This window comes from Oryzias latipes, chromosome 6 (assembly GCF_002234675.1).
Source record: "Oryzias latipes chromosome 6, ASM223467v1".
Classification (NCBI taxonomy): domain Eukaryota; kingdom Metazoa; phylum Chordata; class Actinopteri; order Beloniformes; family Adrianichthyidae; genus Oryzias; species Oryzias latipes.
In genome coordinates, this window is record NC_019864.2 from 10,544,764 (window position 1) to 10,557,764 (window position 13,001).

The window sequence follows — 13,001 nt, forward strand, 5'->3', positions numbered from 1 at the left end:
CAACATCTGCGGCTAGAATATTTTACACATTTGGGAGAAGTTGCCTTGGAGGAAAACACTTCATTCAAGAAAGTTCTGCATTAAAAGTGCAGAGGGTTTATTTCAGCACATATCAAAAAGCTGCAGTTGTTTTCAGGTGCCGAAGTGTTATTATTGTGGTCTTTGGAGGAAAAGAGCATTTCAAATGTTTATCAAATACTTTTACCAAATCATGATCAAATCAATATTTGGGCTTTTTAAATTAATATTTCCCTAATAATATGAAGCTTGAAAACAAACTAATTTAAAGTTGAAACTTCATTTTCAGGAAGATTGGGGTACAAGATCTGTGTTCTTATACTTCCATTTCACTCAGATTGGAATGAGTAAGCTTGTGAAACGGGCATGTCCAAAGTCCGGTGTGGTGGCCGAGAGGTGCAAGACACGTTTATATTTAACATACAACAACAGCAAATCACAGAACACATGACAAAATACAGAAACACAACAACGAAAGCGAAGACACGGCTTCTAACAGAAAAGTTACGGCTGGAAAGGAAAGCTGCTCGCTTTTGTCAATTTTTTCTCCATTTTCTGCTGTCATGTTTTGTACTTGCCGGCCGGCTGCTTAATGGGAAGGGAATACCCTTAATACTGGAAGTGACTCAAAAACTGTCTAGTATTACTGTAGTAATATAATTCGTAAAAATGCTTTTGGACTGTTTCATGTATCTATAATGTTTTTTAGTGCTTCATGATTTGTGAGTCTGAACTAGGATTTGTTGTTGTATCTTAAACGTAAGCGTGTCTTGCACCTCTCGCCCACTGAAGTCTGGCCCGTGGGCCAAAAATCCCTTTCTAAAAACGACAATTTCTTGTTTGTACAGTACTAAGCTGTTCTAAAACTACGGCAACAACCTGGGGCTACTTGACATTCAGAGCCTTAAGGGCCAAAGAGAAGAGCATTTATTTGTTTCTGTGATCAAAATCACTTCTGAATAAAATAACTATTTGTGTTATTTTCCTGTTCATCTGATTTAGATTTAGAAATGTACAGTGAGCATTTAATAGTGAATTATGTGAAGCATTTTCAACATTTTCACAGTTTTTTTTTAAATGTATCTACAGATATTTGTGTTCTATGTGAAGAAAGTAAAAATATACTATTGCAAAAAAATAAATAAATAATTAATTTGCAATTAATGTTATTAAAAGGAATCAAATCTGCCCCTCTTTGCAAAAGGTTTGGACACCCCTGGTGTAAAGGCAAAACATGACGAAGAATAAAACTTGAGCATTAAACATGAGCATAATACTCAACAGAACAGAAGCTGCACTCCCGACTGACAGCATCATCACACCTTTCCCCCAAAAATGCCAAAATAAATCCATCACCAGCGCGGATGTTTTGCTGTTTTCCTAATCTTTGATCATCAACAACGTCAGCTGTCATGTCAGCGTGGAGCTCACTATCCGCTAACATGCGCCACTCACTCCAGGCTTTTCATTCATAAGATCTGTTAGAGACGACAGGAGCGAATCAGTGAGCCCCCTCACAGAGACCCACCATCCCTGTCTGAGTGGATCTAAGCTGACAGCCCCACCCTGCTGCTGCACAAACACACAAAGTGGAACGAACAGCTCTGACAGGTTCGGCTAAAGCCTCTGCGTGGAGCGAGCACACGGCAGATCGCTGCTGGTGGGGTTTCTGCTGCTGATGTGAAGACATGAGGCCGACCCAGCCTTTCTTTCCCTTTTAGCATAGAGGTGCAATCCGAGCCAGCTTCTTCCAGAAAGCCAACTGTCCTTTATTGTTAAGGTTTAAAAAATGGTTGTTAAAAAAGTGTATTTACAGTCAATGAAACAACACAAAAAGTAGTCAAGTGATGGAGCTCAAAACTTTGAGTGTCGATGCTAAATTAATCAGATGGTTCAATTAGGATTTAATAATTTCAGTTCATTGGATTTATTTTAAACCACGTCAAAACAACATTTGTGAAAGGAAAAACTTTCAAAGTAAAAACTTAGTTTACTTTTTAAATTCTTGTATTAAAACTAAAATAAAAGCAACCAATCGCTTCGAAGGAAACATGACCACTTAGATTTTAAAAAGAAAAATCAATTTAATTTACTGAAACTGTTTTCTAAATCAGGGATTTAATGTACCTTTGAAATATGGAATATTTTGTATAAAGATACTATAATGTCCAGGATCAGTGGTCATATTGGTTGCACTTGTTTAACAACTCAACTTTTCAAAACGTCTATGGAAAAATAATAAAGGATTGACAAAAAAACTAATTTAATTTTTTTTTTATTGTTATTAGAATTCTTCATGCCCTATTATTCTGCTGACACATCACTCATTCAACAAACTCCTTTTGAAACTGTTTAAAAACAATGAGTCTCCCCTCCTAAAGGAAAGCCCACTAGTTTCCTAGGCAACAAAGGATGTAATAAAATGAAATCAAGTGATTTTTTTCTCTGTTCGCTGAGCTTTTTTGCAGTTTTCAAAGAACGAAACGTTTCAAAACTGTCAGAGCGCAGGCGTCACATTTTACCTGTGAACATTCCATGACATCTTCTGCATTAAAAGAAAAATATGTATATGAGCCTCAGAAAAAAAGAAGTACAAAACCTATGTGAAACATGGTCCAGGAGAGCAAAATTACATCATAATCATTGAAAAATTCAACAAAGAAAGGACTGAAGTATTCATAGATGGCAGCAAAGCTATATGCTTTTCTTTCAACTTCAGAAATGTTTAAGTTGATCCATAAAGACACAAAGCATTGTTGGGTAACAACGGATAAAGAACAGGACAAACAGGTCAATATCTGTGGTCTGGAAACCCTCCTTTGAAAAAAAACATCAATAATCTTAAGGTTATTGTGATTAACTCTTAACCCAAAGTCCCCATGCAAAAGCACGTTACATAAAAAGCAAGAAATTTATAATTTTGCCTCTTATTCCTTTGAAAACTCTATTTATGTCCCTTATAATCAAAAATGTAGTTGGTTCAAAGTGTTTGGGAAAGAGTTCAACTTTTCCAAAATGCCAGTTTCTTTGGACATTTCTATTTTAGTTTTGACCTTCTGCTGTGAGCATATGTGTGCATTGGTGGCAAAAATAAGCTGAAACTTTTTTTTGGGGGGGGGTAAAACTTGAGTATCAACTTGTAACTAAATGACCTGTTCCATATAGACCTGTCAGTCAGGCTGCAAAGTGGGCATAAATATGTCATGCTTAGCAATGAGTCTAGATTCAGTCAGAATGTAGAGTCAAAGTGTTTAGTTCATGTGGAAAGGATCAAACTCACCGAGGCATCAGTTACGTTTTCGGTGGAGGCAGTGTGATGGTATGGGAAAAATATTCCTCAATGGAAAAACAAGAGTTGACATGAATGAAGGCTATCTCCAATCATAAAAGACTTTCAAATGCATTTCTGCAAATGCACAGTTTTACATTTTTATAGTCTGGGACCAAATTTAATCACTTCATTCTGATATTTTATGTTCTAAACAAATGTGGCCCAACTGAAGGGCAGATAAATGAAAAGGTTAGAGTTAGTTTTGTTGGAACAAATAAAAAAATTCACTAAACAAAAACATTCGTGCTACATTTTATTTAACTCAGTTGTAAGCTCCTTTAATCAAATTCCTGATTTTTTTTTTTTAACTTTGCTGTAATTACACAGTTTCGTTGATCTAAAAAACCAAAAACTTTCTGTAATCAACTTTCACAAAACATTGTAACTTACATATTTAAAGACCCTCTCCAATGATGTGTTTTTTGGTGTTTTTAACATGTTCTTGTAGCAGTTTTCTCAAAATGGAGAACATTTATAAAGAAAATTCAAATTAAAATCACATTTCTGAGTATTTCTCTATTCAAATCATTGAATTAGGAGTAAACAAAAATCAAATGCGGTTCGAGAAAGAGCGTATTTGTGATGTAGAAAATACGGACGAGAAGTTCTCTGCTTTAAACTCTCAGCAATGGGGAGAGAAAGGGGGGCGGGGTTGCTCCGCCCAAAACTCAGAGGTGAATTTCTGGTCAGCTACTGCTGCTCTACAGACACTATGCCCTAAGAAACAACACAGTTTTTTTTAATTGCCTAAAAATGTCATAATTATATATATATATAAAACTGTTAATAATATCTTAACCCAGATGTGAATCAAGAATTTGGACTATGGACACGGAAACGAAAAATAATCCCAAAGAAAAAAAAATCGAATGAAAAGACAGAAGATGATAAAGTGCGACCAAGACTTTTGCGAGCAACACTGTAGGAATATTGTGCTTAAGGCACAATTTGCAGTTTGAAAAATGCTCAGAATGGGTTATCTTCTGCGAGTAAATCCTTGACAGCCACTTGTTCTGCTGCTTTGTTCACACGTCTTTGGCTTGTTGCCTTGAGATCTATAAAAAAGTAAACTTGCATCAAGGCACAAAGAGATTCTCTACCTTTTTTAAAGGTTTTCTCTCTAAACCAAGCCATCCGAAAATGCTTCCAGAACCACTGCTGAAGCGGTGAACATAATTCATCTCTTGATCGCACAGCAGCAGTGAATGGAGAGCCTGCAGTCTGTGAGGAGGTGGCCACTGCTGAACACAGCCCGTACTACACAACTGTGCAGACAAGCGCTCATGCATGCGCCCATTAAATCTTTGTTTTCATCTGTGCAAAGTGACAACAGGATAATACATGCTGTTCAACAGTAGTGCAATCTGTCATGCTGGGTCAATACTGCAATAATTAAATTGTTAGCTCACAGTATGAGTTCAGTTTGGGCGGTAGCCAAAAGCTGAAATCGGTTACATGGCAACAAGTGCACATTTTTGTCCTAAAAAAGGGATTACTTCCTTATATGCCTCAAAGTGCTCAAGTTTCAGAGCGAGATGTTTCTTACAGACAGTATTTTTGTATAACAGAGCCTTCACTACTTCTGCTGGATAGGCTGATGATTGATGGATGACTGACTCATATTTGGAGCAATTGGACATTTTAGCATCTGGAGATGAGGAAAAAGATAATTCTGATTTCCTGCTGATGGTTGAAGCCCCCCCTCCATCATTTCTATCCTGTGCTTCCATGATGACAGACAACAGCCTGTAGCTTGTGTTCTATTTTTGTGAGCTCTGCTTAAATTAGAGATCTAGTTAAGCTCGCTGGAATTTATTTGGTTACCTTTTTTAGTTTGTTCTTGTGAACAGACACTTTTTGACACTGAAAAGGGGAAAGAAGGAAGTCTACTAACATGCCAGTGGGACTCTCTGTAAAAATACAGGGCGACAGGGTTTTTACTCTCAGATTCACTGCTATAAACATTTAGGATCACTAATAAACCAACTAGTTAAAGGAAACTGGACCACAAAAGAAAGTCAGCTCAACGTCAGACAAAAACATAAGAGATTTGGTGTTTAAAATTAAGAATTTCTCTGCCTCACATTGACACATTTAGAGCCCTCAAGGGATGATCTTTGAATTTCCACAGCAGTGATTGAAGATTTTGCAGCAACACTGGAACGACAGCAGCAAGAAGCCTCCTTTTGACTTCTGTTTCAAAGTAAAAGTAACTGGAGCAAAGTAAAGCCTGTACAGGTGCTGCTGGTTTTTGGGTTGTCCAGGTGCGTAGAGGGTTCTAGACAGGAGCTGCAGCATCTTAACCCTTGTGCTATCTTAGATGACCCCACCCTTACATTGACGTGTTCTCCCTACCATGACAAAGGTGGATAAAGGTGGAAAGATACAATCCATGGACACCAGTGAAGATCACAAATCATTGAAGAAAAAAGGTTCAGCGCACTGTCCAGTGGGTCTAGATGACCCAACTCCCAATGTTAAAGTGCCTAGGATAGCACAAGGGTTAAAGGGGGTGTAGTTGTGTCTTGGAGTTCCCTTGGGACTCGTCATGGGAATGGAACGTACCATTGTTGTGCGTGTGGTTAGTGTATTATTATTATTTACACTTATGACGCTGGCCAATGGTGCCCTTACACCACACTCTAGTTAAGCAAGGTGCGTGTATTGGCCCCTTATTGAGTGTGTGCAAATGTGCATGTGTGAGGTGTGTACGTGTCATGTAAGTTCCTGTAGGACCCCCGTAGGATGCTAACACAAACTACACACTTGTCAAATTTCCTAGTTTATAACCATGGAAGGAGAGCTCACTCATCTCGCAGTTAAAAAAAAAGGTAACAGCTGCATCTCACCTGCTTCCCCTTTCTTCACCCTCACATGTTGTTTGTGTTCGCTACAACCTGACGTTCACAGCGTGGCCGTTGAAAAATGTGCATGAACATTTTCGCTCTACAGGATCACAAAGCGATCTTCAACCTTACTATCTCATATGGAGCATGCCCTGAATGGGTTTGACCATTTTTTGCCCGCAGACAGCCCGTCTACATCCATAAGGGCAGTTATGACTAAGGCTAGGTTCCTGTTCAATCCAATGTAAATATTTGGCCCGGCTCCATGATTTCACATTCATCAAATCTGTACTGGTGATGTACTGTACTGTACCGTACTGTACTCCTTTTGCCTCATTGTTTTATTTTATATTTGAAATTGAAATGGTAAACGACTTGGGGCAGTATTTTGACAGGTGAGCATGAATCCATAGGTCTAAGACAACCTCTGTGAGCATGTTCCAACAACGTCACGTGTCTTTGTCACGCGTGTATCCCTTGTGCTAACTTAGATGACCTCACCCTTACATTGACGCGTTATCCCTACCATGACAAAGGTGGATAAAGGTGGAAAGATTTCATGCAATCCATGGACACCAGTGAGGATCACAAATCATTGAAGAAAAAAGGTTTAGTGCACTGTCTAGTGGGTCTAGATGACCCAACTCCCAATGTCAAAGTGCCTAGGATAACACAATGGTTAAACACTCCAAGAACAGCTGTGGGTCTTTAGTTATAGCTAGCAAAGATGGCAGCAGGCCAACACAATGGCTCCAAATGGACCCAACAGAAAAGAATGAGTCACACAAACACACATGTACCCTGGTTGTTCAAATTATGTTTTTTCTGATAAATATTAGTCATGAGTTTTTTCATGTTTTTTTTATTTTTAGATTTTCTATTTCCCTGTTTTCATATCTAAAGGGTGAATCTTTTTTTTTTTTTACTGCTGCAAAACTTAAGGCTCTAATAAGATTAAAAAATATGATTTAAAATGTTTCTGACTTAAAAAAAAAAGGCACTGAGTGTTACGGCGGGGAGAACGAGGGAAGCACCCAGGTACAGAGAGGAGGAGGAGGCAGGAGGTTCCAGGAAACAGGAGCTTTAATAACTAAACTAAAATAACCAAAATACCACTGCAGCAGGCAGGCAAACTCAAAATTGGAAATACATTCAAAATACACATTAAAGGTGAGACCTAAGACTATGGCGCAGCACAGGACTTAAATACATACAGGACTGACGAGACACAGGTGGAAACAATGAGGGCAGAATAGGGACCAAAAGTAAAACTAGAAAACACGACACAACACAGGAAACCCTACAAAATAAAACAGGAAACTGAACTCAAAACAAGAACCAAAAGACAACTAGAACACAAAAGCACAGGAACTAAAACCGTGACACTGAGGACAAATGGTTCCTATCTGTTTTTAGGAGTAATAAGCAGCACAACAACCAAACGTGTAACACAACCTTATTGAAACTTCATTGCGATCCTTTCAATAAATTTGTCACTAACTTAATTATCAGCGGTCTCTGCACTACCTGTGCGCTTGTCAATCACATCGTTGGTGATGTAGGAATGATGCCTACCCGCCATTAGTATATCTTTCAATAAACATTTTCTGTGAAGGTTTCAACAAGGTTATTAGCTTTATAGTTTTAGGTTTAAAACAAACATAATAAGAGTTATGACACACGATAAATGTGAAACACCTTGGAATAAATCCTTTGGAAGTTTCTTCATAGTTTAGGGTAAATTTGCCTGGTTTTTACTGTAAATCCTTTTTTTAAACCTTGTCTTTACTTTTGGGGGAGATTTATACATTTTTATTTTATCTGTATACTTTTAAATGTTATTACAAAACATAAAGACAGTTTCATCTAAATTTACGGGAATTGTTTCAGAAAAAATTGACAACATTAACTTCTTGGTATTGAGTTTCTTGAACATTTTCAGGTGTATTGTAGAATAACTTTGCAACATAATAAAAATATCTGTAAAAAAGAAGCTGTGTGCACTAAAAAAACTATAAATATTATTACGAATTGCCTCTAAAAAAAATTATTAGAGCGAAAGCTAAAATGCTAAAAAAGAACCCGGACTAATAATGATTAAAGCTGACTACACTGGAGTGTTTGAGGGAAGAATTATCTTTATTATCATTTACATAGAGTATTGGCTCTTCAATTTTTACTTATAAGGAAAAAAATAATAACTCGTGCTGATCAGTCCTGCTAATTAACTGTGTGAAAGGGATTAAAGCAGCTTCTTTAAAGCCAAACAAGCTTTGCTTTGCCTAATTAAAACCTAGAAAGTCCTATTAGTTCTGTTCTACCCAGGCTAGAGTCAGCCTGGCTGTGAGTCTGCATCCACAGATAATTGAGCCATACATTAGGAGCATTCCCATGTATTTAAATGATAAAACGACATGATGAAAGTTTAATTTAGTAGTGCAGAAAAATGTTGCCTAGAGGGAAGGAAACAACTCTTTTGTTTACTCTGACAGCCTTTCTTTTTTTTTTAAAGAATGACAAAAAGATAAAAGGAAACACAAAGTTGAGCACAAATAAACAAAATGGAAAGCTTCAAAGCAATTTCAGGCGGACAGGTGACGTCCCTGTCAATTTTACTGTCTTTTAACTCCGTCTGTGAGATATCTGTGAAAAACGGACAAAGGAACAGGGGTAATTTCATCCCACCATCACTCCTCTGGTTACTCTGGAGTCCCACTGAACAGCTCTGAATTATTGAACCCGCCGTGGTACGAAGGGGTCAGGTTACCTGGCACCAAAGCACAAAGATTATCAGGACTCTCCTTCTGGAAAGTATCCCTGAAAGTAGGCCAGTATCCAAAGACACGACCTGACAAACCAACTAAAAAATGAGATCAAATGAAAGGAAATGTTCGTGACTCAGCTCTGAGCAAAAGATCAAGGAGTTTCAGTTTGCATTTGGAAGTAGCTGTTTTACATAAAGTGACTCTTTGAGCGCAGACATTTCTTTTTTTTTTCCTGTCGTTGTATCTTGAAGCTCCCTAAACACCCCAACTGGTTCTCAGTACCACTGTGTGTGATCTTTGCGCTGGCGTTTACCACCACCACAAAACCCGAAACCGTTATTCAGTTCTTGATATCTATCAACTGCTGATTGTCTTGCTGCTAATTTAAAAGCTTTGTGTTCTATTTCTGAATCTTCAAAGTGTGCTCAGGTCCTTGAAAAAACGCTGTTTATCTTACAGAATAAAAGCTGTAAGACAAAGATCTTTCATCACCATCATCCTCAGATTGCAGCTAAAATGTTTCAGCAGATCTCATTCATGATTTTTGTTAAATCTATTAAAATGATGCTCTTTAAGCTTCTTTAACATTTCTTTATATCTTTTGTTTAAGGACAGCTTAAATAATTCCAACTTGTGAAATGACTCATCTCTGTTACTATTAAACAGCAGGGTAAGTGAAATAACTGCGTATTTACCCAGAAATCTTTGACAAATTTGGAGGAAGTTTACAAAACTGAAATATACAAAGGTTTGCAATTGGAGAAAGGTAGAGATGCAAAGCTAGCTAATGTGCGCTAAAAGATATCAAATTTGTTGTGGAAACTGGTTGTTAACAAGAACGCGGATCAAACAAGAGCATGAAGTTTGTATTTGACTTACTAATGTTGTTTTAGTAATGTCATTTTGGCTTCCTGGAACATCTAGAAAAGTTACCTTAAAAAAGACTAAGGTACGGATATGAAAACCCTCAATATTTGTTTTTGATTGAGCAGTTTTCATTATAGATATATTTTTAATGTTTGTTGCAACTGTGCGACAACAGTCCCGGACTTAGCCACCCCAAACTTAGAATGTCAGTGGAGCAAGTCAAAGCAATTGGGTGTGCTGAGATTGTAGGCTGTCTAATGCTTAGAAAAACAAGCTATTATCATATCAGTTTATCCATCCATGTTTTTATCTCATCTTTTGAACTATTTAAGATGTCTTTTAAGTTTAATGCTATGTACATGTATTACGTAAGCTTTCTGTTGAAACTCTTTTACATAAATAATTGAAAATAAGCAGGTTTTAATGGAAAACATGACGTGTGTGGAGAAAATGGAGAGCAAAGATTAAAATTAAAGCAGTTTGTCCGTCCTGTTCTTCCAACTTGTCTCTTTAATTGCCACTATTGTTTAATATCAACATCTTTGCAGAACATAGTCATGTTTTGGCTTTCCGGCAACATTGGCGGTAAACGGTAACGACTATTTAAAGTCTCAACATGATCGAGCATGTCCAGGACGCCCAGTTTCAATGTTAGATCAATGTACAGACATGATCAGAGGTTTTGCGTCGCAATTTAAGCATGTTTTGGCAAAATTAGGACAGCGACAGCTCAAAAATCTGAACTTTGGCAGATAAGATGCGTCGACCAATCAGGGACTCAGCTTCGGATTGTGGCGTGTAGATGAAACAATCAGTGGGTGGAGTCCAAAACAAACACAGGAGGAGAATCTGATCGTTCTCCTCCTGAACTTTGTGATCTTTTTTTTATTTTCATCAAGACAATAATGATCTACTGCGGGACAATGCTTCCATGTAGCAATGAGGCGGAAAGCTTTAGACTGTAGCTCCTCCCACACACGTCTGGCGTGTCAAGTTTATGAACACATTTTTGGGCACGCGTCACATTTCCTGTTCTGTTCTGTCGAAATAGAGCCGTCAGACACTCAAAGTTTTCTGCCAAAAGCTTTCATGAGGAGAGACATCAAGAGAGTGTTGTTACAACAAACAGAAGCGCAGCGATTCCGAATTTATAGCTTTGTGGCAAATCCAAAAACCCAAGAAAAGTTTTTCATTTGCCACAGTTTGAGATTAAAAATGCAACAAAAAACAAGGCAACCTCTGGACATCCAACGCGTCAACCTTACGTCATCTACTTTGAACAATCAAAACAGCAACACAAATCCTGAACAGCGGTAAACCGTTTGGAAAAAGCTAAAGTAGAAAATGTCTTTGATAAATACATTTAAGTGAAGTTTAACTCTTGAATGGACAGAGTTTATTTGAAACTAACCTCCCTTCCTGCTTTTAGCTAATGTGGTTTACGGTGAGTCCAAAAGTGGATTGCTGACTTTTGTTGGTAGAACTTTAATAAGTGAAAATAAATGTTTAAATGTTATGTTCAAACAGCTACTTAATACTAGCAAATTGGATTTCAGCAAAAATCCAGTGTTGTTTGCTCTTCGAGCTGCCCTGTTGCTTTCAGTGGGACCTGCCCTGACAGGCAGACGAAGCCTCCAACACTCCTTCAGCATGGAACAGCTATGATTACCGCAGCGGTTGAGTCTGGAAACTGCCGCCACCTCCTCCGCCACCTTCTTCCAGAGTTGCTCGCTCCTCCTGGTCTCCACTTCCACCTCCACCTCCACCTGTACCTGAAGAAGACCGAAGGTGGCGCAGCTCATCAGGTTGGAGGGCGTTGTACCAAGTCTGCTGAGCGCCGTCGGGGGTCAGCACCGGACTCTTGGCCTCCTCCTGGCCTTGCACCTGACTCTGCACCGTCTTCACCATGTTCACAGCGTTCACTGGCAGCTGCAGCAGCCTCTGCATGGTGGTCATCTTCCACACTTGGTAGGCAAAAAGAACAAGGGCTGCTCCAGTGATGTTCCTCAGACGGTCTTCACGCACTCAAGAGCACCTCCTCTGTAACCTGGTCAGATGAATCCAGTGTGGATCTTTCTTGCATGACTGTTACAGCAAGTCCCTTCACAGATGCTCCAGCGTGGAGACGCTTCAATTCTGTGCCGCCGCAGAGCTCTAATCTAAATCCAGCGATGCCACGGAGCACTTCTGCATCCCCCCCCTTCTGCTGCTGAGTCTGTGCACAGCGCCGGCTCAGTAAATGGATGCTCGGCAGGGAGGGGCGTGGAGTTTTACTTGCTGTGACGCCTCTTCTCTAACAGCTCCTCCTCGTGTGGTTCCTGTTGCTGCACCCTCCCCTCTGTGACACACACATGCATGATCTTCCACCAATGAAACGGCTGCTACCATTTTTCCCCTGAAACATTATCAGCTTCTCTCCTCACACCTATCATGTTGGCTAAACCCTTAGAACCTCACTCTGTGAGTCACTGCCACGAATGAATCGCCGTGGCAGACGCTGTCACATTTCTCACTCCTTGTGTTGAGAATCTGCTCGGTTTTATCCCTTTTTTTTCCCACTGAGCCTCCTTTCTTCTGGTCTAACATGACTCAGCTTTTTCAACAGTGTCGTGACGAGGACACTTCACTCATTCGCTCCCACTCTTCTCCTCCATGTTCCCAGTGACTGCCTCAAAGCACAATTCGCTCTCCTTTAGGATCTGTTGACATTCGCTAATGACTAACGGGACTTTTAACCCCGGATCAGGAGCGGTACCTTAAGGCTGCAGAGACGCATTCAAGCGTTTCTAGAATGCTGCGCCCCAAAAGGGCTGTAAAACACAAATTGATGGAAAGCCGAGAACATTTCCTCCTCCGGTCGGCTCAGAAAGGGATGCTGGTTCACCAGACTGCAGCCTTTAGCTTCCCATCACAGCATTTTGAAAGAACCATCCGCAAATCTTTTAGGAACTCCTCTAATGCTTTCCCTTTAATGAAACCAGAGTTCTGATTTTTAGTTCTACTCATTCTGAATACTTCTTTTTAAAGGAGGGGTAACTCATCCTAAAGGGAATGTAATTTAGAAGAAAAAACCTCTCCATGAATTATTCAACTCCTGCATCGTCACACGTTTGTTCTTCATATCTACCCTTCAAAGGAATTTGAAATTAGGATGTAAGAAGACAGAATATAAAC

At 39.2% G+C, this 13,001-nt stretch overlaps 1 protein-coding gene across 6 annotated transcripts in view; it reads right to left on the reverse strand.

The window, feature by feature from the left end:
• ap3b2 (adaptor related protein complex 3 beta 2 subunit) overlaps window positions 1-13,001 on the reverse strand; it is a 49,929-nt gene that overhangs the window by 30,754 nt on the left and 6,174 nt on the right. For 2 of the 6 annotated variants that reach the window (XM_023955638.1, XM_023955637.1), the window contains exon 1: window positions 11,497-12,072. The exons of 3 other annotated variants lie outside the window; for them this stretch is intronic. In XM_023955638.1, the coding sequence (XP_023811406.1) occupies window positions 11,497-11,783 (287 nt within the window). In that variant the 5' untranslated portion in view covers window positions 11,784-12,072. Of the gene's footprint in view, window positions 1-11,496; window positions 12,073-13,001 lie in introns of those variants that run through there. One more of the 6 variants, XM_023955639.1, reaches the window with a different exon arrangement.